This window comes from Nelusetta ayraudi, unplaced genomic scaffold, assembly GCF_046127955.1.
Source record: "Nelusetta ayraudi isolate G7.1 ecotype Tasmania unplaced genomic scaffold, CSIRO-AGI_Nayr_v1 ptg000026l, whole genome shotgun sequence".
Classification (NCBI taxonomy): Eukaryota; Metazoa; Chordata; class Actinopteri; order Tetraodontiformes; family Monacanthidae; genus Nelusetta; species Nelusetta ayraudi.
In genome coordinates this window covers 5,490,001-5,517,500 of record NW_027466076.1, presented here as the reverse complement: position 1 = coordinate 5,517,500, position 27,500 = coordinate 5,490,001, and the positions used below count along the sequence as shown (strand labels likewise).

General features: G+C 47.0%; 5 protein-coding genes across 5 annotated transcripts in view; 3 read left to right on the top strand and 2 right to left on the bottom strand.

Annotated features, from left to right (window-relative positions):
- LOC142890337 (uncharacterized) overlaps positions 1 to 3,153 on the bottom strand; it is a 6,523-nt gene extending 3,370 nt beyond the window's left edge. The window contains exons 1-9 of the mRNA XM_076029290.1: positions 2,611 to 3,153; positions 2,408 to 2,477; positions 2,210 to 2,282; positions 2,054 to 2,108; positions 1,412 to 1,490; positions 1,099 to 1,187; positions 814 to 960; positions 284 to 335; positions 51 to 151 (exon numbers count right to left, since the gene is read on the bottom strand). Of these exons, the coding sequence (XP_075885405.1) occupies positions 51 to 151; positions 284 to 335; positions 814 to 960; positions 1,099 to 1,187; positions 1,412 to 1,490; positions 2,054 to 2,108; positions 2,210 to 2,282; positions 2,408 to 2,469 (658 nt within the window). The 5' untranslated portion in view covers positions 2,470 to 2,477; positions 2,611 to 3,153. The remainder of the gene's footprint in view (positions 1 to 50; positions 152 to 283; positions 336 to 813; positions 961 to 1,098; positions 1,188 to 1,411; positions 1,491 to 2,053; positions 2,109 to 2,209; positions 2,283 to 2,407; positions 2,478 to 2,610) is intronic.
- LOC142889895 (E3 ubiquitin-protein ligase RNF180-like) overlaps positions 1 to 27,500 on the bottom strand; it is a 156,508-nt gene that overhangs the window by 72,853 nt on the left and 56,155 nt on the right. The gene's annotated exons all lie outside the window — the stretch shown is intronic.
- LOC142890373 (growth arrest and DNA damage-inducible protein GADD45 gamma-like) overlaps positions 1 to 27,500 on the top strand; it is a 170,351-nt gene that overhangs the window by 125,286 nt on the left and 17,565 nt on the right. The gene's annotated exons all lie outside the window — the stretch shown is intronic.
- slc71a2a (solute carrier family 71 member 2a) lies at positions 4,076 to 14,900 on the top strand. The gene is made up of 12 exons (XM_076029291.1): positions 4,076 to 4,273; positions 7,889 to 7,987; positions 8,405 to 8,467; positions 8,772 to 8,899; positions 9,627 to 9,741; positions 9,838 to 10,056; positions 10,359 to 10,472; positions 10,552 to 10,623; positions 10,716 to 10,828; positions 11,170 to 11,267; positions 11,428 to 11,585; positions 12,286 to 14,900. Exons 1-12 carry the CDS (start codon positions 4,199 to 4,201, stop codon positions 12,556 to 12,558), a joined length of 1,527 nt encoding a protein of 508 aa, XP_075885406.1. The 5' UTR covers positions 4,076 to 4,198; the 3' UTR covers positions 12,559 to 14,900.
- shroom3 (shroom family member 3) overlaps positions 17,989 to 27,500 on the top strand; it is a 48,926-nt gene continuing 39,414 nt past the window's right edge. The window contains exons 1-2 of the mRNA XM_076029305.1: positions 17,989 to 18,373; positions 23,766 to 23,920. Of these exons, the coding sequence (XP_075885420.1) occupies positions 18,221 to 18,373; positions 23,766 to 23,920 (308 nt within the window). The 5' untranslated portion in view covers positions 17,989 to 18,220. The remainder of the gene's footprint in view (positions 18,374 to 23,765; positions 23,921 to 27,500) is intronic.

The window sequence follows — 27,500 nt, the reverse complement described above, 5'->3', positions numbered from 1 at the left end:
TAAATGTGACCATTTCAATATCCAGGTGTCAGGATCAGTGCTGCAGGTACCTGTGGTGAGAATGTAGAGATCTTTACTGAACTCTCCACCTTCATCCAAACCTCCAAACATGAACACCTGATCTCCAACCAGGGAAAAACTCTGATCATGCCTGGCGCGCGCGCACACACACACACACACACACACACACACACACACACACACACACACACACACACCCTGTAAGTCAACAGCTGTGTAATCTTGTCCCAGGTATTTAATTGTCCAGTGCGTCATCTCCTACAGGGCTGGAGGAGGTGATCCACTGGTTTTAACTGGAGTCCAGGTGAGAGACACTGAAGAAGATGAAGGTCAGAGGTAAAGTTTTAAGAGAATATATAGACACGACTTCACATAGATCATAGATCAAGGGTCCTGGTCCTAGTTAGCTGCGATCTTGCACCATTATATAAGGAAGCCTGGTGTGGAGGCCGCCACAGTTCACTGGCAAGCTCAGGAGGGGGAGAGAGAGAGAGCGTGAAAGACACTGCAATCTAAACTGTAACCCCTTGATGTCACTGTTTCTTCTTGAAAATCTCCAAATTTGACACACTTGACCTTGAGAAGGTTTTACAACCTAAGGTAATTCAATTAATGTTCGAACAATATATTTCATCTCATGGAGGGATCTGTCTCACACTATAATGCGACGCGGACATTTTCCTTTTACTTTGTCGGTGCGACGGATTGTAACAGTCCAGCATTTCATCAAGTGAATCGAGTGATGGGACGTCCACAGTTAAAGCCCTTTGAGTTTCAAGCATTCGCCTTGACCTGTGTTGAAGACCATGAGATCATTGGTGGGTCTTCCCTCCAGCAGGCCTCCGTACACATGGATGTTGTCTCCCACAGCCACAGAGCTGTGTCTGAGTGTTCTGAGGGCCACGCCACTGACTGCACAGCAGTCCCAGGTGAGAGACACTGTTGACAAAGCAGAGAGTCGATGAGTGCAGGTCAGGGCTGAAGGCTAGAGAGCTGTACGGAAAGAAAGGAAGAAAGGAATAAAGCATGTGGAAGGTGCCCGTATCCCTTTTCATCCAGCTTCTTCTACATCCTCACCTATGTCAAAGCTGTGGACTCCTGGGAGACACTCAGTGGCATCAGGGCAGGATGATCCTCCAAAGAGGTACAGCTTCCCTCTCACAACACTTCCCAGGTTTGCAAAAAAAAAAGAAAAGAAAAAGGTCTAAATGACTAAATGTCATCATGAGATGATAATTCAACTGCTTGTATGTAAACTGAGTCAAGGCAATATTCAGGGTTTCTTCTAGGGCTATAGATTTTTGGTGCAATGTAGCGTTGAATGTCAACTCTTGTTCAGTTTGCACACAAGCAAGAACCAAGTTCCTCCTCCAGCCGCTGGCTGCTTTACCAGAGAGTGTGTCCTGCTCTGACGGAGGGCACCTCTCCGCTCTGGGGAATCTCCTCCCACGTTGCATCATCAGGGTAAACTACAGACCACAGCAAAGACTCGGGTTAGTCCAGTTAATAGCACACACTTCACTGCGCTAGTCGCATATACAAGAGCATTGGTGCAATATCATGGGGGGGGGGGGACCTTCACCTTAAATAAAAAGTACTTTAACAACCATGTAGTCTAACGTTAATCCAATGTACTACACATCTTTATTTGTTTTTTTTCTAATTATTTTGTGATTTACTCTATGATTTTTACTCTATGAATTAGATTGGGCAGGTTTTACCCAGTCTACCAGAACAGTAGTCAGTAATTGCAGACTAAGCTGGCCTGAAGGGAAAAGGATGAAAGCGGGAGACGATTTTCAATGTAAAAGCATGTTCAAATGCACCGGAATGTGGGAAAGTGCATCTACAGCTTTCAAAATGTTTTGGGGTTCAGGAGATAACAAAAAGTCTGGGTTTGAAAAATGTTTCTGGGTTTTAATACCAATGATACAATTAAAAATGAACCAATGAGATTTTTAAAAGAAAACAAAGAAACATCACGTCATATCAACATCTTAGTTGTTGAAGCATGTTGGAACCATCACTGTACCTGTCAGCATGTAGAAGTCATTGAAGTAAACAGGTTTGTCCACCTGGAGACCTGACTGGATGCATGAGAAGATCAGAAGGAAAGAGATTACCATCCAGATTGTGAGGTTTTAATGGGTTCCATATCTAAATGACTAATACAAGAATAAATACTGACCTCCTGGTTGATGGAGGAAGCCCCCCCAAACACAAAGGCAACGTTTCCTGCTACGGCTAAGGCATGACCGTGTCTGGAAAGCAAGACACTGACAAAGGTTAACTCCGGGGTCTCATAATCACACACGGAGCATTTTTCACTTGGGTACTTGGACGAGTCATGAAAGGCTTTATTCCAGTGCAGGAAACATGAACCCACCTAGGGCTGGGACCCTCGCCTCGCACCTCTCTGTCCAGCCACTGACCACTGGCTAAAGCCATCTCTGTCACTTTGTCACACACACACACACACACACACACACACACACACACACACACACACACACACACACACACAGATGTTGCTTTGTTCAATTCCTGCTGCACCTTTTCAACCAGGACGCTGTCATAATTGCGACCTACCTGCTGAAGTTTGTTTCCTTTGAAACGCAGACCCGTCGTCGGTTATCAGTTGTCAGTTTCTGTGTTGGAAGGACTCGCTGTCACTGCACGGCTCTGCATTGAGCCGCTAACGAGTCACCTGGCAGTCTGGAGGCCCTCGGCGGCGGATCACCTTACAGCTCACTCTCCTCTGCCAGCTCGCTGTTGCCTGGCAACACACTGCTGACGAGGGCAGGTCAAGATTGGACCTGAGCAACACAAAGACTTGCCTGGAACTAACATATACGCACTGTTGGGGTTGCATTGTTTCTGTTTTCGTCGTGTATTACATTTAGGAGCTCTTGTGCAAATGAAACTAGTGATTTTTTTCCTCCTGATTTGAAAAGGAAATGAATGTGTTTTGAGTCACTTGCAGATGCAGAAATGAAGCAATTTTACAGTGCGTTTGAAACATGGAGGCAATTGCGTCTGCTGCAGACGAATGTCTGACCATGTTGAAATGGTTTATATTTGTGAAACTGAGGCATTGTAAATTAAGTAATATGTCGAATAGTATTTAAACCCTGGGCTTTGTCATAAAATTCACATAAATGCATTTTTTTTAAATAAAAAAAAAAACAAAAAAAAAACGGAGGTTTTATTTTAAAGATGTCAACCTGCAAGTCACGTTTGACCCACATCGCAGCGCAGCGTCTTCTCGACTGATTGATGACGTGGCTCGCTCGCTCACGTTTTCCGGCCGCCGCAGCTCCTTTTTTTTATTTTTTTATTATGATTTATTCACACGTGCGCGCGCGTGCACAGCACATACATCCCAGTAACCACCGCCGCCGACACGTGATTTTACTCACGCGTCTGGCGTCGTCGCCTGTGGCTCGTCAATCGCACAGGAACACGCCCTGTAATTTTCAAAATAAAATCAACGCACGACCGGACAAACTAGAGATTCATACCGAGGCTGAATCTATGTGATGAAAATGGCCGCAGGTGGATGCAATGTTGGTGTTAGCTGAATATTGTTGTTGTGTAAATGTGTATTGTCTTTCGCTTTTATTGCGTAAGAAAGGTATTTTTCAAATAGTGAATGGAAAAAATAATAATAACGTAATGCATTGCATACATCAAAATTGCAAAACTGCCCATTGGTATTTCTGTTTTTACTGAAAACATTATTCATCATCATTTAGTGGCCACTGCAAATGTTTCTGCAAACGTTCACCTTCATTCTGGGAGGCTGCTGCGAGATGTTCCGTCAACGAGTGACCGCGTGATGTCAATAAACGCCTTTTCCCTTGAAAGGGAGCGCTTGGTTAAACCGGAAACAGTCGCCTGCTTCCCGCTTTGCTTGACAGTCAATCGCGGAGGGGGACGCTGCGGGACCGTCGAACAGGACCCAAACCACGGATTTCATTCTGCCGTCGCCGGGGTATTTTTTTTTGTTGTTGTGATATCCACCGAGGTCGACATTGATATCGCTGCCTTTTTTAAAACTCGATAGGCACATCAACCTCTGTGGAGGCTGAAACAAGGAGGCATCCTGGAAGACCCCGGCGAACCGCGGATATCCACGCACCATGGATGCTTCGTGACCCGCGGCAGGTGTGACGAGATGCCGGGGGAGCAGCCGGTGGCCGCCGGCCAGGTGGTGCTGGTGAAGAAGATCGTCATGAAGGACGGAGGGACGGTGGGTGGACCACCCGCCATTTTATTCACTGTTATTATTCACAATTGAATCAGCCGGGATGGGAATTAATCCGCGCGATTGTCTTTTATTTCCCCCCGCGCCTCCTCCTCCTCCTCCTGGCGCTGATACCCATAATTCCATCAGATTAACTCTGCGCATGATACGACACAACAACAACCATGGTCGTAATTGAGATCAGAGCGAGCAGGTCCGGTCCGGTCCAGTATGGCAGTTGTGTTGGATGTGTGGATGCTGGTGTGATGTGTTGCTGAGTTGAGTGCGACCACAGGGAGCGACGATGATGATGTCGGATCCATTATCTGTTACGTAACAGCTCGGCTGGCTGCAGTGGAGCCGAGGCCGCTGCACAGCGTCCATTTTAACAGTCGGACGTGTTTTTTGGTAGTTTTTTTTTTTTTTTTTTTTTTTTTTTTCTTTCTCTCTCCCCATTTTCTGTCAGAAAACGCCGATCACCAAATAGATGATTTTATTTATATATATGTATGTTATTTTACTTTTATTTTTTTAAAGGATGAACACACAAGACGTGTTCCGTTTAGACGCCTACACAACGGGGCACAGTGTGTCCTCACAGCCTGCAGGCAAAGCCCGAAGGGATGGATGGATGGATGGATCGTCATTCATGCTCGGCCATGACACATGACATGATATAAAAACATACATGATAACCCCTGTTGATGAGCTCAAGCCAATGAAATCAAGGAGTATTAGCTGGACGGCCACAGGTTGTTGTTGTTGCTGAGTGATTGAGCTGCTAAGTTTGTTAAGGTTGAGAAGGATGAAGGCAGCATCAAGTTATGTAATTACAATGTCGAATAATATGTATTTTTGATCATATCAAGGGTATAGAATTACTATTTGTTACGTTTTTTCCGGTTTTGAAATGTTTTTAAGGCAAAACAGTTCATTTCAATCTGTCAAGAATCCATTAAAGATTCTTATTTTAACCATTTTTTGAAGGGTGACTTTGCATCATCAGCCCATATGCAACTGGCTTGTTTGCTTCAAACACATGCAAAATCATCAACACAAAAAAGGCTTTCACTTTGTGTTTGTTTTCACTCATCACAACTTGTTCGTACCCTGGAATTTTACTCTTTATTTCTGTCCTCGCAATCAATCCTCAGTCATATTTTGGTACATGGATGATTGAGGTATAGTCAACACAGATGGATGATCTCATCTGCCAGAGCTCAGCCCAGGGTCTGTGTCTCCTCTGTCTGAACCCTCGTCAACTGTGCATCAGTAGAAACCACCGTTTTCGTTTGTTTTGTCACACAAAAACCTATGCAATTTTTTTTTTTTTTTTTTTTTGACACTGCGCCAGAGTGACAACTCCATTCAATTCGGTTCAATGGCCTTAGCTGTCGTCCTGGTGTCACATTGCCTGCTCTGTATCCTGGGTTCCTGGGTGTTTAAGTCATGAAGTTAATCACATTTTGTTTTTTTCTATTGATGCGAATCAAAAAAGAAAACACTTTAAATTACAGCCCCCTCGCTAACCACGTTTATTCTAACCACCTCGTTGGTTGTTTTGTGTGTTTGTTTGTTTGTGTTAATGCGCTTTACATTGGGAAACGGTTGCTGAGCGGCTTTAACGTACTTTTGTCAAACCACCGAGATCAGCGGCCACACGAGCCATCATCCAATCAGAGTTCCCCTTGGACCCACCTCGCATTAAGTTGAATTATTAAAGAGCCTCGTGCACGTAACCGCTGCAAATCCACAGAGTCCCCCCCCCGACTCCCGGAGATTTGCAATGACATAAGTCATACATATTTAAAAACACAATGAGCTCATTCTTTGTTTGGGCGGCCAGGAAGCCTGTGTGTTACTATCTGAGTAACAGCGACTGGGACGACCGGGACGGACGACTTATGGCCCACTGGCTGAGTGAGCGGGATACGTTATGTCACAGCAAACAAAAGTGGCAGGAGCGAGAGATTACATATGCTATAGCTGCTGCCGCTGTGCTGACTGTAAAGCATTCCATCTGCCGACAGCCCACCCCTCACTAACCCCCCCCCCCCCCCCCTTTAAATTGCACCTGCTGCATTGTGATGAAGAATGGTTGACAGGTTTGAAGCCACGCGAGATGCTGAGCGATCTAATAGAACAAATCACGTAACCAGATTGAAAAGCTTCATGGGCCGCATATGGCCCCCGGGCCGTAGTTTGCCCACGGCTGTGGTAGGACCTTCAGCTTGTTTGGTGTCCCATCATCGTATTTCTGGCGCCAACAGTAAAACCAAACATAACAAAAGCAGCTATGAACGAAAACAAACCATTTTTCAACTGGGAAAAAAAAAAAATGTTCAAAATGGTTGAGCGTAGTTAACGCTCAAGTAATTATTTCCCAATTCAGTATGGTTTCTTTTAATGTGGTCTGGATTTTATAGACAAAAGAAAAGTTATCTGCTCAAATGTTATTGTTTTTTTTTTATGCTGGAATGAAAAGAAACGCATTTTAAAGCCATAAAAACTCTGCTGGTGGTTGGAGGTGATCTCCTTCCCACCTGCTGCCACCAGGCTGGAGTTAAAAAAAATAATTCCTGGTGTAATTTGTCCACATCTGTTCAGCGGCCTGGTTATGACTGCAGCTAAACTGCAGAGACCTGTGGCCTCATCACTAAATCCTGTCTATGTGTGTCAGTAGGCTGACTTCCGTCTAATGGGCCGTGCACCCATTTAACATTGTTCTCCTTTAATCGGCTGTTAGTGAGCCTTGGTTTCTGCCAGGAAGTGGCCCCGGATTTCACTTTAAAAGGACCTATCAAACACATTGTTTGCAAAGTTTTCCCGCTCGGCTTCGTTTGATTCGCCGTGCCCACATTAAAGGTCGCCGCCCGCCAGGGCTGCAGCACAGCGGGCGGTTAACTCGGATGAAACGCAAAGTGAAAGTCGGCCCGTTCTCCTCTATTCTTCTTCCTTCCATTATGTCCCCCGCCCCCTCCCCCGACGGCTCGTCCTCTGCTGCTACATTGTGGCCAGCAGCAGCTTTTGTGAAACGAGTCGAGCGCTGCGGCGGCGGGCGGTGATGTCGCTGGTGTTGTAGTCGAGACGGCACCAACCAACCCAGACCAAGACTTTATGAAGACTAGAGAGGGTCGAGATGGAGACCAGACCAAGACTTTATATATCAAAGACAAATAACAACAAAACAGAAAAAAAAAATTACAAGTATCTTTCTAAATTCAAGTTTTAAATTCAAGTTCTTGAACATTTTGCTGCCTTGCCAACCGTTTTGAACCGTTTGCAACAAACAACTTTGCTTCATGAAATTCAAAAATGGAAGAAATAGGAATAAGGGGGACGGGGTGTCACTCTGTGTCACCAACAGAGTGTAACACAGCAGCAGCTGGATTCTTTCCTGTTATTATCGTGTTATTACAGCGTTGGCTGAGGTCTCCACTGGTCTGGATGAGAAAACCCCAGTCCGTCCAGTCCAAGACCAGACCCAGTTAAAATGCCTCTGAGACCGAGACCCTTAAAAAGTGTTCTGGAGACCGAGACCAATCTCCAGAACCGCAACGCTAGATGTTTTGTCCAATGTTGTCTAATTTCTTTCTTTGTTTGATTGGTTGTGTCTTCCAGCTGCAGCAGGGGGTGGGCAGGCCCAGCGTGTACCATGCAGTGGTGGTCATCTTCCTGGAGTTCTTCGCCTGGGGTTTGCTCACCACACCAATGCTCACCGTGAGTGACAATGCCTGACTTGTTTTGTTACACACGTCGCAAGAGAAGGTTGCAAACAATCAGGTCGAGAGATTTTTTTTTTATTTTTTTTTTTTACTTTTCTGAGAGGTTTTGGTAAAACTCACAGTGAAACATACCCCCAGTGATGTCACAAAGGGCACTTATACCTCCCGCAGGTGACCGTTTCATGGACTTTTGCCTTTTTTCCATACGTGCAAATAAATTTCTTTATGGAAGGCTATAAACACAGTGCTAAATGTGCTGTTTTCTGGAGATCTGTGGTGCCTCTTGGGTAGTTTCACTGGAGTCCCGGGTGAAAAATAAACATGTGTGAATGGGTAAAATGCTCCAGCTTTAACTTCATGGAATAAGAATCCATTTTATTGCTGCTCTCAACTTTTACCGCTTTCATTCCAGGTTTTACACGAAACGTTTCCCCAGCACACCTTCCTCATGAATGGCCTCATTCAGGGTGTGAAGGTAATGACTTTCTCACTTTACTCCATTTGTACTGATACCCTTTGACAAAACACCTTAAAGGCAAATGAACCTGGCTAACGACGACAGTGTCGTCCCAAAGAAGGAAGCTCGCAAAGCTTCCTGTCCACAAAGTTTTGTCCCACTGGCACATTTCTGCATCTTGATTCACATTTTTAAAAATTTTGAACCTGAAAAATGCCGGATTGATTGTCAAACTGCAGAAAAACACCGGGGAGGAAACAGAAACGGTTCAAACAGGCGGTTGCAAAAATCTTTACACGAGTGTCTCTTGTGCACTTCCAAGGGCCTGCTGTCGTTCATGTCGGCCCCTCTGATCGGTGCGCTGTCCGACGTGTGGGGGAGGCGCACCTTCCTGCTGGTCACCGTCTTCTTCACCTGCGCTCCCATCCCACTGATGAGACTCAGCCCCTGGTATGAGCAGCACACACACACACACACACACACACACACACACACACACACACACACGCAGGCAGGCAGGCTGGCTGGCTGTGGAGGAAGCACGCTGTGTCTGTTCCACTGACTCATTCCTGCATTGAAGCAGCGTCAGGCAATCATCTGGCGGAACATCAGCAGTGCAGGAGAGTCAGTCAGGGTGGGCTGACTCATTATGGGATGGCTTTGACGGTTGAATGTCTCATTGATTGTGATTTTAGGGAATGAATATCAAGTGTGCAGTATGGCGCCGTCATTACACACGTTTGATTGATGAATGATTTGGCTGAAACTAAGCTTTGTATTATGATCCCACTTAGCTGTGTTTGCTGAACCATACAAGAGTCGACGACGCATCGTGGTTTATATTTGAGACTCGTTAAAACTGTTGTCGCATTTTGCACACTTGGAACTAACACTTTTAATTAGACCTTGGAAATTTGGCTTGCATCGAACATTAAAATGTCCCCACACTTGTTAAACACATCCTGACTCATTTCCGTGCTCTCGTCACGATCACAGAGCGTTCGAGATCATTATGTCATCAAACTGCTAATAATGGAGTTCAGTGCAGGAGTGAGTCAGTGACCGTCTGTTCAAACACTCCCACTGAACTGAAGAATACAGTTAAAGTCGTTTCGTCGCAACCAGGTGATCGATTGATTGAGAGTGGCTCCTCTGTCACCTGGTGCGCCCTCTACAGGTGGTACTTTGCCATGATCTCCATGTCGGGCGCGTTCTCCGTCACCTTCTCGGTCATCTTCGCCTACGTTGCCGACGTGACGGACGAGAGGGAGAGGAGTACGGCCTACGGACTGGTGAGCGCTGCCACTGAATGTTTTGTTTTTTTTGACGCTGTTGCACACACAGAGTGAGGTCATTTCCTTGAAGCGCCCTCTCTCCTCTCGTCAAAGGTGTCGGCCACCTTCGCGGCCAGCCTGGTGACCAGCCCGGCCATCGGGGCGTACCTGTCGGCCTGGTACGGAGACAACCTGGTGGTGCTGCTGGCCACGCTCATCTCCCTGGCCGACATCGGCTTCATCCTGCTGGCCGTGCCCGAGTCGCTGCCCGACAAGATGAAGCTCAACACCTGGGGGGCGCCCATCTCCTGGGAGCAGGCGGACCCCTTCACCGTCAGTACATGCATCTGTCATGTGGGCTTTGTGCCACCTTTCGTCCACTGCTAGTGCTGTTGAGTTCATTCTGTCTCCCTGTTGCGCGTTCGATCGCACGATGCGTTCCTCACCGCTGATTTTCCCGCTGTGGTGCAATACCAAGTAAAACCACAGGCGGCGCCACTGAGGCCATATAACGAAAGCGTAACAATTAGGAGCAGGCGGGTGGTGCCACCCCTGACTTTAACTACACTCCTGAGTCAGAATGTCAGAGGTTCCTCACAGACTGTGGCGCTGACTGCTGATCCTCTGTCTTCCAGTCTCTGAGGAAGGTGGGCCAGGACTCCACGGTCCTGCTGATCTGCATCACCGTCTTCTTGTCTTACCTGCCGGAGGCTGGCCAGTACTCCAGCTTCTTCCTCTACCTGAGACAGGTGAGACTCACTGCTTCCAATCATCTGTAACCCGCTGCTTTTGAATTCCAAGCGGTAACCGCGGTGATTGTTTCTCCAGGTCGTCAACTTCTCCTCCACTACGATCGCCGTTTTTATCGGAGTGGTGGGCATCCTGTCCATCTTAGCACAGGTAACATTTCAAACACACTGCCTCACTCTGGACCGTATTGTCTCTGCAGTCAGTTTACCTCTCTCTCTCTCTCTCTCTCCCTTTCTATGTAGACCCTCTTCCTCACCTTGCTGATGAGGACCCTGGGTAATAAAAACACGGTTCTGTTGGGTTTGGGCTTCCAGATCCTTCAGCTGGCCTGGTACGGCTTCGGGTCCGAGCCATGGTGAGACATCCCTGTCTTTGTTAGCGAGCAGCTTTGGCTCCTTCCCTCGTGGATGATAAATTAACATGGAAACCTCACGTGGCTTAAATGCAACATAAGTTGCCAAGAAGAGCTGTGCAAATATTTTATAGAATTATAGAATAAGATAATTGTTATATTATATAAGTTTTCTTCATGCTGCTCCGTTCCAATCGCTTGATTGGAACGAATGAATGAATGAATGAATAAATAAACTCAACCCAAACTACGACTGCAGGCAGAAGTCGCCTGCACTGCAGTGCAAGACCTCTGATTCATATTCATGTTCTTCTATGTGTGTGTGTGTGTGTGTGTGTTCTCAGGATGATGTGGGCAGCTGGTGCTGTGGCAGCCATGTCCTCCATCACCTTCCCAGCCGTCTCCGCTCTGGTGTCGCAGTCTGCTGATCCTGATAAACAAGGTGAGTCTCCCCCCCCCTTCCCCTCCTCCTCCTCTTCCTCCCCTTCATGTCCTCTGCACCCTCTGTTCCACTCCCTCACATCGATAGGTCAGCGTCTTATTATAGCTCTCCGTCAGTGACCGCGAGTCTCGGCTAACGCACTTGACTAAATGACCTGCAGGTGTGGTGCAGGGGATGATAACAGGCATCAGGGGGCTGTGCAACGGCCTCGGCCCCGCCCTCTACGGGTTTGTCTTCTTCCTCTTCAACGTGGAGCTGAACACCATGGACCCCATCGAGGGAGACTTCAACATCCTGCCGCTGAACAACCCCACTGAGGTAAAGAGCCACGGTGGAAACGCTCAGGGATGGAGCTCTGGGTACAATTTAGCTTGCTGCTTTTTGAATTGAATTGAATCGAATTGAACGTACACGACGATATTGACGAAAGCGCGAATAAAAGCGTTCTCTTCTTGTGCAGTTCTGATTTAAAAAAAAAAAAAAAAATACTGTAAAAGGGACGGTTTTGGTAACATAATACTAATAAGAGAAGTAGAAATAGTAATAGCATGTCAAGGGAGATTATGGTAAGATTAAAGTAGGTCTAGGTGTGTGCAACTTTTCCACATGCATTCTTTTTAGTGGCCACTAGGTGGCTGATAGCTTAAAAATGTTCGGATTTATAGCTATAAAATAAAAAACAAACTAGAGTTTTATCAGTTGATATATATTTGACCTCATCAATTCAGATACTGTATGTACACTACCGTTTAAAAGTGTGGGGTCAAAAATCATTTTTGCATTGAACTTAAAAATAAGTAAGTCATAAAACTGTTTCAGGAGTCATTTCAAGTAAGAGCATTATTCATTATTTAGCTGAATATTTGCATCACATCATTGGAATGGATCTTAAACTAGAAACTGCAATATGGAGAGCAACGCAGCTAAAGTGATGAATGTGAAATCTGTGAGAGCTTTGACTTGAGATGCCAGTGCTCAAGTCACCTGACCTCGGCGCTCTCTCCCTCCCCCCTCCCAGCACGCGCTCATCCCCGGCCCGCCCTTCCTCTTGGGGGCGTGCACGGTGGTGGTGGCCTTCCTGGTGGCCCTCTTCATCCCCGAGAAGCCCTCGTGCTCCTCCTCGTCCTCGCAGCTGTCGCTGGGCGAGAAGTCTCACGCCGACAGCAAGGAGTCCATGTCGTCGCTGGCCGGCGTGCACATCAACACGCCGCTCCCGGGCAGCGACGAGGAGAGCCCCCCCGCCGCCAGCGACGAGGACTTCGAGCCGCTGCTGCAGGACAGTATCGTTTGACGGCGGCCGGGGCTTGCACCAAGATTTGAGTGATTGATTGATTGATTGATTGACGTTTTCTTCAAAAAAAAAAAAAAGGGGGGGGGGGGGGACCGGCAGGTCTTTGCTGCCGGGCCGGGGGGAGGGGGGGTGTGCATCCTGGCATCCTGCCCCCCCCATTGTCCAGATTGGTCGCATTTTACCAGCACTGAGCTTCACCTGCTCTGGGTGTCTCTGCCAGAAGACGCCTCTCCCGCAAGTTATTTGATTGGCGGGGAGCTGCGGCCAATCAGGACGGTTCTCCCTCGCCACCGCTGTGGTTTAGTTCTGGAAGGCCCAGTTTTTGGGGATGAAAGATGGGCCGAGGACGGAAACAAAAGTTTTTTCCTTCGGGTTTTTTTTTTATCGTTCATCTTTGCGCTTCAAAAGTTGCCGATTGGTCTCTGCGACATGCGAGAGAGAGAGAGACAGGTGTTTTGACCACCAGCTGTGTTACTCTGCAGCCGTGGCTACTCGTAATCGGTTGCCAGTGCTTTGTTTATTCTCCTCCGTTTTCCGTTGGAGAGCTTATTTGTTACTCTTGGTTCATTTTTTAAAAAATTCTTTTTAAGTGTACAGTATCTTGCCACTAAGGAGGCGTGATTGTGACCCGCTGACAGAGGAGTCGGCAGCGGGAAACGCGTGTCAAATATACACATTTAAGAAATGAACACCATAGCAAGGAAAGGCGGCAGTCTTCCGGAAGGCTCCGTCTTTTTTTTTTTTTTTTTTTTTTCTTTTGTCAAACCGAAATGGAACAGACAACGTCTCCCCCCCCACACCCCCGAGCTGTGTTTACCTCATCAGTGTGTGTTCCTTGAGCGTCACTCTACCTCAGATTCTTTCTGCCACACTCCATTCGGATCCCAGCTGTTCTTTCACATTTCATTCATTTTATTTTTTTAATATCAGAGTCACTTTATGAATGTGCTGCCTGCTGCTGTCAGAGGAAAAACCTCAGTGCTGCAACTCCGACGCCGCAAATTTGGTTCTGAGCTTAAATTTCTGTCTTTGAATCGAGTTTTCACAAGTTGCCACTGCAACCACTTTTCCTTCCCTCCACAGTACGATCGTGTTTCCTTTTTTTAAGTGTCACCCTAAAACCGGCCAAATCAATTGGATTTTTCCAAGTCGGTCTGTGTGAGGGAGTTGGCTTGCGGCTTTGGGTTTCTCTGCTGCGCACCTGTAGTGTGCCATCGATGCTTTGCTTGTGCAGAGCCGAGGCTTTGCCCTGACAGCAGCCAAGCCCTTGCGAATGAACTTATACTTGAAGCGTAGAACGGAGACCTTTGACGGAAAGCTTTAGAGAAAAACTTGACCACTGAGAAATGCTTAGAACGTATATACGACTGCCTGCGGCGTCCGGACAGTGAATTGCTTTATGACCTTACAATGTAAACGTACATGTGAATGATACTACGGTCTGTACATGACGTCGGTGAAGTGTGCAATTAGCTTGGATTTTGTGATGAACACCTTCCTCCCCCTCCTCCTCCTCCTCCTCATCCTCATCCTCGTCCTACACTCACACAGAGGATGCTCACATACACATCAGTATCCTGTGCGAGGGCTGCGGATTTGTTCTCGACATTGATTCCACCGCCTTGGGCAAATCATGTTGAAATATCAAATTGAAACAATGAGAAATGAGGCGGGTGCCTTTCAAGCACCTGAATCAGATGCAAAGTCTGAGTGATTTTAAAAATCCATTGATTCCTCATTCGCTCAGGGATTTGTCCCCATGCAAAAGAAAAACAACGCTCGTGTTTGCTCATCAGTGTTTTTTTTTTGTCCCAGGACGTTTTTTTAGGAAAACGAGAACAAAACAGACTCTCTGTGTGCACTTTGAACTCGTCAACTCTTTGTACTGAATATGAAAGGTGCTAGATCAGATCTTCAATTTGTCTTCTGTGATTCAGCCTCTTTTATTTTTTCTATGATCTGATCTCATCGGTTTCAGTTGTCTTCTTACCTCGGAAGCCAAGAGCGACGTTTTGCTAAACTTAGCACTAAAAAGTTAGAGCTTTCTCAGTCGTATGCTAGTTCCCCTTGGCAAGAAGACATGAGACATGTTTTCTTCAGAAAGCGGAACACAAGCAGGATACTGATGTGAGCAGTAACACTTGGCCCTGTGACTGACAGCTCCCCCTCAGCATCAATGAAACAGACTCCTCAGTGTAAATATTGTACATGGATTGGATTTGTGTATATGTGAAGAAATGAAGTGTACATGAGATTGACTGTAAATACACTGTCTGTTGTTTTGTCTGGAAATATACGAGCCAGTTGTTGGTTATTGAAAATTAAAAAATATTAACACATCACACCTGCATGGGAAAAACATACTTTTAAAAAAAAGAAAAGAAAAGAAAAGAAATTTGGCTTTTTTTTTTTTGTTTACTTTATTCTGAAAACTGCAAAAAGTTTGTCCTTGCATGTTTTTAACATTTGATTATATTGAAAGTTTTATGCCTAAGCATTCAAACGGGTCTAACACAATCAGCTGCATTCAATTGAATGAGATGGTGGACAGTTGAACAGTTTAACTGTCATTGTCATTTTGTTTCTAACTCGATACGACCCGGTTTTCTGTGTGTTCTTTCACATGGTTACCAGTGAAAATAGTGGAAAACTTAAACATTTATATTTCATTGTAGTTTAAAAATATGTATGTTGTAAAACATAACTTTAAAAAATGAAATGCAGAAAATACGTTATTTGAAATTATACACACTCGTTGACATGGACCAACTGCAATGTGTGTCGAGCAACGTCGGTAGATGTGTGGTTAAACACTAGCTTCACTGACCAAACTTTCTTTAGCGAACCTGGACAGAGGAGCTAACCGTCTCTATCAGGTAAGTACGTGCTGCACATCGGTAATATTAACTCAAAAACGACTTGACAAACTAAAACCTAAATTAAACACTCGTGCTCAATTTGATATCCTTTTTTTGTTGTTGTTGTAGAATTTTAATTTGATGTGGGAGCCGACGTTCTTTAAACAGCCCGACTAGTATTTCAACCAAACGCCTGTAAACTTCGCCTAAGCGTTTTTCTCCATTTGTGGTTTTTACCCAGAAACCACCGGTGTTTCTTTAGAGCGGGAGACAGTCGAGGTCCTTGGCGCCGAATTTCAGCGTCGATGCAAAATGGCGAAGGAAGACGTTTTCGAGTATTTTTACGAGTAAACGAGTTTCAAAGACAGGTGAGTGAATTTCCCTGACTATGTAATTTGTCAATCTTCCACTAGATGGCAGCATTGAGAAATGCAACACACTGCAAACACTTGCTCTTGATTTGATCCCAATCTACCGCTAAAGGCCGGTATACTTTTCCCACATTCCAGTCGCAGGTGAAAACCGAAGTCTAATCGGATGTGGGCTTCTGCGGTTTGATTTTGAAAGTTTTGGTGGTATTGCTGTTGGACTACCTTTTTTTTTTTTTTTTTAAAGCGTGTACCCTTGTCACAACTCCCCTCCATATATTCGGCCTGAGTATTTACCTGTCTCACTGTCAATCTGGAGTGACTTGAATTCCAACAGCGGTTACTTAGCTAGTCCGATTTAGAACCAGATCACATTGCCGTTTTGATGATTGTTCTTCTCAATGAAGGTGCCAAATCTTCTCTACCTAACACGGCACAATGTTTTCGGACACTGTTGCTAAATTCATGTTGCTAATGATGATAATAACAATAATAAGTAATCGTGCCCAAAAGAAATAACTTCCAAGCCACTATACAATTAGGTATGCAACTGTTATCAGAATGAGTGACATGTTATCGCAGTGCAGCCGTGACATGTTATAAAACTCTGCCGACGGCCTAATGACCAAGCATTCTTTTGCAAGCTAAAAATGTTTCCACGGACCATGGGAACGTTTCACCTTCCAGTTGGTGACTCAATGCCGAGTCGCTCGTTTGATTTTGGGGGTTTGGCCTGTGAAATATTCGCCCGGTACTGAGCACTGGTTGCAGTGACGGTGGAAGCACTACCAAAATAGGACAATGTTGATGTTGGATTGATGTTGGAAGCGATCCATTAGCCGAGTGGGCTACATTTTTCTTCCTGGTTTAATTTAAAAGCAAGCCCCAATACGCATCGCCCATTCACTGCATTCACTGCGTCCAACACCTTCGATGCCTTCCGTGCTAATGACATAACCGCCGCTGGTCCCACGGGATGGGCAAACTACGGGGGCCGTGGGCCATATGCGGTCCATTGTGCTTTTTTAATCCGGCCTGCCGAACTTGAAGAAGTTATATTAATAGTAAGTAAGTCGTGAAATAACTGCATTTCATCCATTTCCCAGTGTTTTAAGAGTCATTTCAACGAAGAGCTTACTATTGTGGGGCTTCAAAAACGCTGATTTTGTTGTAACATTTTGCTTTTGTTCATTTCAATGAACATTAAAGACACATGATATGTTTTCTACATGTTCCTCATACACATTTATAGAACAAACAAGTTAGGGGGAGCTCACAACATCTTGGTTTTACTTTCATGTGCTGGCTAAGTGTGAAGTAAGCCAACCAGTTAAGCAATGTTTCAATGAATAAAACAAAAAAAATAAATCATGTTTCCAGTTAAAAGATGAGCGCAGAGCACGACGCGCAAACTTTCAGGTTCAAAAACCCCGACGGCCCACACCACACACTGAGCTCCCAGTCTCACACGCTTGGATCCGAGAGGCACCTCGGTGTTGTAATTCTGCGCACGGTAATCCGGTTTCCGGTGTGAATGAATGGAAACGGTGTCAAACCGGCTGCCCCACACTCTCGGGCCCTGCTGTGGAGGATTGGATTACATGTCATCAGCACTGGAAGCAGGAGAGACACCGGGAAAACCCGTCCTTATGTCCTTCATTCCAGGGCCTTTCTCTTTGTTAATTGCACAGTTTCCACACGTTCTTCCTCCTTTTTCCTCTTCTACACACCCTTATTTCTCCCTTGTTCTCTCTCTCTCTCTCTCTCTCTCTCTCTCTCTCTCTCTCTCTGCCTCCCTCCCTCTCTCTCTCCCCCCGGAGTCTCCCTCCCTCCCTCCCTCCCCGTCTCTCCTTTTCTTCTGGTTCAGTGAGTCGCGGTAAATCCTATTGTGATGCTAAACTGAATTTTCGGAAGGGCGATCGGGAGCGAGAGAGACGGCGAGGGAGGGAGGGAGTGAGAGAGAGAGAGGGAGGGAGGGAGGAGGTCTATATTCCTGCGACGAGCACATCCGATCCGAGCCTGCGACGGCTCAAGGTTTTTTTTTTTTTTTTTTTTTTTAACACCACTTTCTCATCCAGCGTGTGAACTTTCTAACTCCCTCTCCCGACGGCCGACGGGAACTAACTCTCTCTCTCTCTCTCTCTCTCTCTCTCTCTCTCGCTCTCGCTCTCGCTCTCTCTCGCCCTCTCTCTCTCTCCGGGCTTCAGTCAGGAATGCACTTTGCAGGAAACACGGACACCTCCTGCCTCGTCCTCGTCCTCCTCCTCCTCCGCCCCGGCGGTCCAAGCCCGACTCGGGATTGTTAATGAGAGCGGCGGGACATGCGGCCGTGAAGGCACCAGGGGCGGACGGCGGTTCTTCAGTCCGGCGAACACCTTTGCCGCCGCCGGGCTGAGTGAAGAGGAGCACCGGGGTGAGCCTGGAGCCTGGCCGGGCATGGAGAGCGGCGGTCGGGCGGGGCTCGGAGGAGGAGGAGGAGGAGGCGGCGGCGGCTGGTTGCTGGTGGAGGCCCGGCTGCAGGGGGGAGCACCGTGGGGCTTCACGGTGCAGGGCGGCCTGGAGCACGATGAGCCGCTGATCATCTCCAAGGTACCGCGATGCAGCACTTGAACGCCGCATTCACACACGAGATACATTGCTGGCAACGGAGGCGAGAGTTTACATGAGTTTTAGTCAGGCGTTAACTTTGAAGTGTCAGTGATGAGAAGGGAAGGGAAACACGTTGGTCAGGCTGCGATTTAAAGGGCACCTCACACAAGTTATGCGCCTCTCGAAGGGGGGGGGGTCCACATTCATGACTTCATCACAAATACTCGCCTGTGGCAACACAGCAGCTTTGAACTTCTGCCCAGATATGAAGCCATACTTTTCAATTTCATCCACATGACTAAATGATATCAAACCTAACCCGTAACGTTGATCACTAAACGTCATATCGAGTTGACTGATGTACACACAGGTAGAGTTTCTTCTAAACTTAGCTTTCATTTTGTGATAGAAACTGAAGGTAGTCGGTCTTGCATTTCCAGCCCATAGCCGTCTTACCAGACTGGGATGTGTGTTCAGTCATCGGAGGAAGGAAATGAACGCTGTACAAATATTATTGTGGGGGGAAACTTGTGGCCTATTTACTTGTTGTACACCAAAAGACATAACAAAACTGCTTCTGAAAAGCTGCAAAGTGTGTGTATGTGTTTGTTTGTTGTTGTTTTTTTTCAATGTATTTTTTTTTTTTTTAAAAACGAAACACTTCGAGACATTTCTAAGAACAGGGACGGGTTGAAAGTCCACCCTTGGTCTCAAAGTCCCGGGAGGTTTATGCAGTTACTCACATGTTGTCATGCAGGCCCAGCGAGCCGAGCAGAGGCAGCTATTAGAAATTCACAGATCTGTTTAGAAATCCGCAGACCATCGGCGTGCTTTTACTTTGTTAGATGTTGTCCCAACAGCCACCGTGGCCTCATTTTATTAAAATGCAAATTAGTGGGTACAAGGGTTCATGTGCGTCAGTGTGTCTGCGTCCACGTGTGTGCGTGCGTGCGTTTCTGGGACCAAGGCCAGACTCCAGTGAAATGGGACAAGAATGGGAATCACGCTTTCTCTCCCGGGGGCTTTGAACGCACCAGCGCTTTAATGTTGCACTCCTGAGGTCGTTCACGCTGGTCTTCATCTCTGACTCAACCGCCACCTGCTGCATGACTATTGCTTTGGCGCTTCATGCGTATTTCCTTGTAATACGTCTGTTATCTGCCCCTGCGCCTCTGCATGCCCAACTAAGGTCCGTCTTTGTTCGGAGTCCCCGCGTTTGCCAGAATGAGACCAAACCCATGGGGATAGTTGTGCCGGTGTTTTCAGGGTTTGTTTGTCACAGTCACTTTGTCTCCGCGTGTCGCCTCCTCTCTTTATCTTGGTGATTCTCAACCATTTTTTTTTTATTCTATTTTTTTTTTTGAAAGCTCAGAACTCGTCAAGGGCACGCAGGCCGCGCTCTCACTCGCGCTGAAAATTACACAGCTCTGATTTGGCGTTGTGGGAAAGCGATTGTGACGGCTCTCACGGTCAATTTGAGATTTCCAGATTAAAAAGTGTCACTTCAGCAGAAGCGGAGTGGATCAGATTTGGCACCCTCGGCTTGTTTTACCATTAGCGGCTTGCATTATTGTGGGTCTGAGCCCGAGTCAAAGGTCGCGGTGGAGGTTCCTGTTGGTCGGGCCAGTTTGGGGCAGCTTAGGCAGTTCTGTTGAGTCGTAATCTGAAAGTCTCATGACTGGCATCAAACTGGATGTTTTTCCTCTCACGGCGCCTCAGGTCTCACCTCAACATTAATGCCGCCCATGTTGTGAGAGTCCTCGCAGTAAACATGCTGCCCTTGTTTTAACAGTGAGCCACCCGGCATTGAAGTCTTGTACACGATAAAGGTTCTATCAGTGTAGCGAGAAGCAGCATGCAAATCAACAGGATTGCTCTGCAGTCTGCGCACACGTGCAATGTAATGCAAAAGGACAAGGCAGACCGGACACCGCAGCATAACACACCTAGCAACATAACACGCAATCATAACTACATCACAACAAAGACACAGAAAACAATACATTCTAATGAAGGAGTCGAAACAAACTTCCAGGTGCATTTCAGAGCCAGAACTGCACCAGTTGCTGGTTGATGGTCAACAGATAGAACTTCTCCTCTGAGGAAAGCATTCAGTGCCCATTATTGTTCTATTACCATATGAAATTGCCTTATATGTTCTTATATTCAAAAGAACAGCAACATTCAAACAGATGCCACTGCAGCATCTATGCTAACCTTGTTAGCAACAGCGATGCCTCGGTTGCTTTCTCTTTTCCTCCTCCTTGCTTCCTGTTTTCTCACAGCTCAGAGGACACTGATTGGTTCCCTCAAAACCAGCAGCCGCCTCCAGTTGAACCTCTGAGGACGTATTAATAGGATTTCAACCTTCAGCTATCCCTGCTAGCAGTGCTAGGCTAATTCCTTCGCTGACTGACAACACTTCTGACAGAGAAAGATCATAGATGCACACACACACACATTTACTCTTTGTCTCTAATGCTGCTCATTATGCCCTTTAAATTGCCCCTTGGGGACAAATAAAGTGTTTGATTGATTGATTGATTGAGAAAAAAAATAAAATAAAATAACAAAACAGAAAAAAATGACCAGAGAGTTTCTTTCTTAATCGAACAGCAACATCTCTTCTCAGCAAGGTATATTTTAATAATTTTCTTTCTACTTCGCTTCATTAAAGTAAAAATTAAATGAACTAGGAATAAGGGGCAGGGTTTCACTCTGGGTGTCACCAACAGAGCGTAAAACGGCAGCAGCTGGATTATTATCGGTTATTACCGCGTCATTACCGTGTTGAGTGCGAGTCTCCGGTTGATCGCGACTCGTCCACCCCTCCACTGTCACCCAGCCAGAGTCCCTGAGAAACACTTTCCCAAATCACAGTGCGCGGTGCGTATGGATTGGAGGAGGTGTGTTGTCCCAGCGGCAGTGGGAGCGGGCTGAGCCGCTCTGTTTGGATATCTCTGTCTGAGGCGTAATGAATTTCAGCTGGAATACCAGAGTCAGCGCGCGCACCCGCACCCGCACACGCACACGCACTCACACGCAGAGGTACCGAGTGATTCGCTGGGCCTTATTTGGGTATATTTATTCCTGAAAAAGGCAAACAGCGCGGCCACGTGCGCTGTTTTACAGAGGAACAGTTTACATCTTAACACACTGTTTTTCTTTCACAGCTCCGAGAGTTCCGTTTCCTCTCCCCGACGCCGGCGCAGCTCATTACACTGCGTGTTTGCCTTTCAGTCTCTTTCTTTTCCTTTCTCGGAAACAGAAACAATCCATCACTGTCGTGTCCTCACCCCCTTGATTGCGTTGCACAATTTCTGCAGTGCTCTTCTGGTTTCTGTAAAGCAAAGAGCTGTGATGGCCGATTTCAAAAGGACTTTTTAAAGGACTTCCCAGACGCCTGGGCTGCGCTGCAGTGCGTTAGGCCAAAAGCATGTTGGGCTTTCGTCGGAAACGGCAAACACATGTCGTAGTGCGGCAGGGCGACGCTCTCTCTCTGACACACCCCGTGTGAAATTCTTGGCATTTGTCTCAACGTTTGAGAAGGTCCCAGGTGGGCGGGGATTGTTGTTACAGAACGGCTTTGAGATTTCTTTGTCAATCACGGTCAAATATTTGGGAGCAGCCGTTCAATAAGGACACTTTCTGTTGCCAGACCGGTACGGACGGGCAAAATTGCTATTGTTCATCTGCAGGAACGAGCGAGGTGGGAGTGAGAGATGACACGAGATGAAATATCTGACAGTGTCTCAACAAAGCCACTGTTTGAAACAATTCTTCAAACGACGCCGCAGAATCGCGACGAGCAACTTTTGGAACGGCATCTTGTGGCCACGACGGGAACTGCACCGCAGTCTCCTCAACCCTGTCCTATCCGTTCTTCTTCCGCTGTTCGCCGAGGGCCCGACTGCGACGGTCGCTTTGAGAAAGACGCAACACCTCAGGACCGGCCAGCCGACCCTGGGACGGCTGCTGTGTGGTGTTCCACCGCGGTGAAGGTGGTCCCCGGGGGGATGGAAACCCTGCAGATCCAGATGTGGTCTGAATGATCTAATAGCACGCAGTGTTTTTCTTCTTCTTCTTCTTCTTCTTCTTCTTCTTCTTTCTTTTTGTAAACCCCCTGCAGTAACACGAGACGGTGTTTTGAGATACCAGGGAGAAGTCTGAAAGAACGGAATTGCTCTTCACTTCGCACTATTACAACACAAGACACTTGTTTGAAATGTGCAATAAGTCATGTTTTCTCAACCTTTAGACTCCTCCTGATGAATAATCAACTTTTTAAAACCTTCTTGGAGATTTTATCCCTATATGAAACAATCAGATGCTTTAGAAAGGCCTTTATATATGTATATGTATATATATATATATATATATATATATATAATAAAAGGAGCTCACAGTTTTGACTGTGAGCCATGAACAGAATGTGCACAGATTCTCAACCTTGCAATTTGACTCAGCTTATTATCTTGAAAACACAAGGCAGCCTGACCTTAGAGAGAACACACACTCACACACACACACACACACACTCACACACACACCACCCTGTCACAATGATAACAAGACAGACGCTACATGTTCATACCGTCAGGCTCCTCTTGGGGCTTTGCTGAAAGTGCTGATAGTGCAGTTGGGGTCCAGTTGGAGATCGGCTGAAACTGGAACCACTTAATGGATTCAACAGCGTGCTTGTGTGTGTGTGTGTGTGTGTGTGTGTGTGTGTGTGTGTGTGTGTGTGTTGGTGGAGGATGTATTTGGACAAAGGGAAGCTGCTGTCTTTTTATGATAGCTGAAATCTGCCTGTTTGGAGGAGAACAGCAGAAAGTTGTGGTGCCAGGTCAGTTTGTTTCTTTTCTCCGTGCCGAAGCTCAATTACGCGTTCAGCCACTTCTCCATTGTTCTCCGCATGGCATGAGACTGAAAGGTCACTCTTATCTTATCTTATCGCTGGTGTTTTTTTTCTCTTTAAGACACGTTTATCTGAGGCGGCCGGTCGCACAATCAAGTGTGTTTATTTATTTTTTCCCACGACGGATCAAATCTAAATTTGATGAATGAGAGAATCAAGGAGCCCTCTGATTACTAACAGAGGCAGAGCAGGAATGCGCCGCTTGCGGGCACGCCGCCAAAGCCGCCGGTGTTTACCCGCACTGACCCTCCGCATAACACGCACATGAAAACACCGTGGCAAGTGTTCCCCCACCAAGTGGCCGCCACAATGGAAACCCGCACAACAGTCGCACCTGCCGCAGGGAGTGTGTGTGACTCGGCAAGTTGTCATCGCTGTGGTGCCCAAGAGAAACTGCGTCAAGTTGAGGACAATGTGTGTTTGTGAATGCTCATTTTTGCTCGTGTGTGTGTGTGTGTGTGTGTGTTTGTGCAGGTGGAGAGGGGCGGCAAGGCGGACCTGTCGGAGGAGCCCCTGCTGGTGGGAGATGAGCTCATCGCCATCAACGAGGTGGAGCTGACGGGCTTCAGGCAGGAGGCCATCGCTCTGGTCAAAGGCTCCTACAAGACGCTGCAGCTCACTGTCCGCCGGTACTGGAACAGCTTTTTATTATTATCTTCAGACGCCCGAAGTCGGAGTGGATACCAGTGTTTCTCAAGTGGTGGGTCGCGGCCCAAAAGTGGGCCTCGGAGCTGTTTGGATTGAGTTGCCGGTTGCTTTGTTGGCAGGGCCTCCTTTTTTTTGAAAGGGGTTTTAAACATATTATATAATACATAAATATATAGAGAGAGAATGTTGGGTATTTATTTTGCAGGACATACAATTGAATTCAATAATTTCAATAAAATTTATTTTTGCTCTACACGACAGAAAGCAAGCTAGCGAGTTTGTTTTTGTGGAATGATTTTAATGCTGCGGATTAAATTTGGCTCGCAACTTCACGACAAGGAAATAAAAATGTGGGCCCCGAGACTCCACCAGGTTCAAAACACACCACCCACAAAGCCGCTTGAACCAGTTGAGAACCACTGGTTTGAACCCCTGGTTGTCGTCGTCTCTCTGGCTCTTGGCTGATGGCAGCCTCCAGCCTCAGCCAGCGCCTCTAAACGAGATGTTTGAGTCCCGTCCAGAGGCCTGCCGAGGGGCAGGACGCCTCCCTCCTCCTCACCCCCCCCCCCGACACCCCTCTCATCCAGTCCTCCTGCTGCGCCGCCATTGGTTAGCACTCGTTCTGCCGGAAAAGCGCTCTGGCAGGATTCCTTTTGGAAGTCAGGTGACAGGGAATAAAGAGTGACAAAGTCCTCCGGTGGAGGGGGTGGGTGGGGGTGGGGGGGTGGGGGGGGGTGTTGTGTGAGTGGGCCCAGCGCAGGGCTCCCGGCCAGCGGACCTGCCTGCTCCTCTTGGATGGAAACTGATGAAGGCCAAACTTGAGACGAGGGGCGGATGAATCGTCTACAGCAGCCGTCCACAATGTTTTCCTGCGCTGCTGCTTCCATTGTTGTGTATTACGGTAGAGTTTTTACCCAGTCATGGTAGAGTGTCCGCCCTGAGACTGATAGGTTGTGGGTTTGATTCCCAGTGTGGTTCCCATTACCTCCCTGCTTGGCATTCAGTACTCTGGGTTGGACTTGGGGTGTTGGATGACCCAATGGGTCCCTCAGGGGATGACGGGATACATTTTGCATCCTTCACCGAATATAATATCCAGTTGGTTGCTTCTATAGTTGTGTATTACGGTAGAGTTTTTTGCCAATATAATATTCTTGTCCGCTGTAAGTGGACTGAACACAGTCAGTTGCAACAGCCAGTCAGATCTCGAAGATACAGTGCCAAGGCCAGCTAGCTGGCTTTATGCTTAACTTCACCCATATGTGTCCTGTGATTGGGTCAGGAGCCCTGAGACCCTCCAAGGCTGAACTCAACCCGGAGATCCGGTTGCCACCGCGGCGAACCCCCGATGTTTGTAGAAGAATATGAAGATGCAGTCACAGAATCACCTGCGCTGACGCAACCTCTGCAAGTCCCACGTCTGCTGCCTATAGTTGATGATTCATTCGGTGTCGTGGAAATGATGTCAGTATCATTTAGAGTCCTTGAGTAATCCACTCACTGATAAACTGGTTCCTTCGACTGATTGAGGTTCCCCGTCTTGACCAATAGACCCGTGCCTCTGATCTTTGTTCAAGGAGCCCAATCAGTGCAAATGGCAGATAGGAACAACTTGGCTTGTTCCTCCCTAATCTAAGGCCTGTCAAGGTTCATCTGCAGATCCTGCATCAGAGTTAGAAGCAAGTTCACACGAGCCCAATGCTTGGAAGCTTTTGGTTTGTTTTCAGTTCAGTTCAGCTTGACTTTAGAATCAGGAAAAAGTCTGATTTTACAAATGCGAGGAATTTGCTTCGGTGGTGTAGACGTTCAAGGTGCATATACACAGTGTGTGTTTCACAATATGAGAGCAGTGCAGCTTGCGGTGAAACAGTAAACAAGGAAGTCCAAGCTTAGCGTTAACGTAGCGCAATGTTCTGGCAGTGTGTTTGAAGGAGTGGCTCAGAATCTTTTCTTTCAGCAGCAGCAGCGTGGTCACACTCGCTCTATATGCTCTTTCATTCCCCTGCCGCTGTCGATGCTACAGAAGCAGAGCAGCAGGGTGACTTAAACCCTCAAGATGAAATTCTGCCGCAGCTGAGAAACTAGTCCCTCAGCGTCGGTTTATGTCCAACATGATTCTATCAAGGCATTTATCAGACACTGACATCAATAAGTCAAGCGGTTTGATTTATTAGCCTCGGCTGAGTGGGTGAGATTGTTTGTGTTGGCAGCGGACTTGCGTTAGCCTAGCAGCGGCTAACTCTGCTGAACTGGAAGGACTGGATGAAGGTTCTTGAGACCGCCTCCGTCGATAAATAGCAGCGCAGGCTAACCTGGAGAGGAGCTCCTGTGTCCCAAGACTCTCAAGCAGCCCTTTCAGGAACAATCTGCGTGTCAACAGGTAGACCAGCGCCCTCCAATGGGAATCCAGCGTTGAACGGGATCGAATCAGTCAGTTAATGTGTAATGTCTGTTTTTATGATCAGCATAACACTGCGGCGCTGCAGTTGTGCTTTGAATCGATTTTCACTCTGCAACCTTTCAGAATTCTTGCGTTCTACGTCGTCTCGCGTACAAGCGACAAATGATGAGATTTTCACTTTCAAAGAACAGTCAGGGGAAAAAAAAAAAAAAAATCATTTGGCTTTTCCCCTGACTGGCTTCTGCAAATTTCAAGCGAAACAAATTCAAATATCTGAATGTAACTCTCTTCTGTTGTTGAACCTCTGCGCCAAGAGGAAGTTTTTTTGGCCGCTGACTCGCTCGAGTGGCTCAACAAAGTCAAATGATTCCGTTTGTAAAGAGACGGAAACATCGATCCCACGAAATTTTCACATTTCAGGAAAATGTTTTCCACCGGCTCTCTTGCCTGGGTGGAATATACACAGTGTATCCTTGGAAGGATACCTCTGAGGGAAGCCCACGTGACAGCTTGTTTTGTATCTTGTGCACTGTCAGTCGGGCCTCCTCATAAAACGATGGCGTAACATGGCAGCCAACTAGGAGCAAGTCCCTTATCGCTCTGTGTATATTCCCATCTGTATGTGAACCGTCCTAAGGTAGGAAAACCAAATAACCTTTATTGTACTGCAAACTTTTATTCTTCTTTTTATGGGAAATACATTAAGCTTTTACCAACGCAAACGTCATAAATCAGGCCAAACTTTACACTCGGGACCTTTAAGCGAAATTGCAAATCCGACAGATTTGAGAAACAAACAGTGCAGTCTGGCCTCGTGAGTGGAGGAGGTGTTGGAAAAAACAAGAGACAATTAGAGGAGGTGAAGCGAGGGTGAGAGGGAGTGTCCCTGAGAAGAAGAAGAGGAGATGAAAGGAACGGTTGCAACCTCAGCTGAACCAGCAGCTTTGCAGAAACACGCTCGGCATCCCGGGCCGCCTCCCCAGCTGCGGTGACTGCACGACGGCGCCGCGTCACATGGCCTCCCCGGGTCGGGGGCGTCGAGCCGGACGCCCGGGCCGGGTGCGGAGCCGAGGTATGCGCTCGCCGCAGCGCTTTTACTTGCTGGAAGACGCGCGAGAGAAGGACTTAAGGACTTTAGACGCAGACGCGCAAACTCGCGG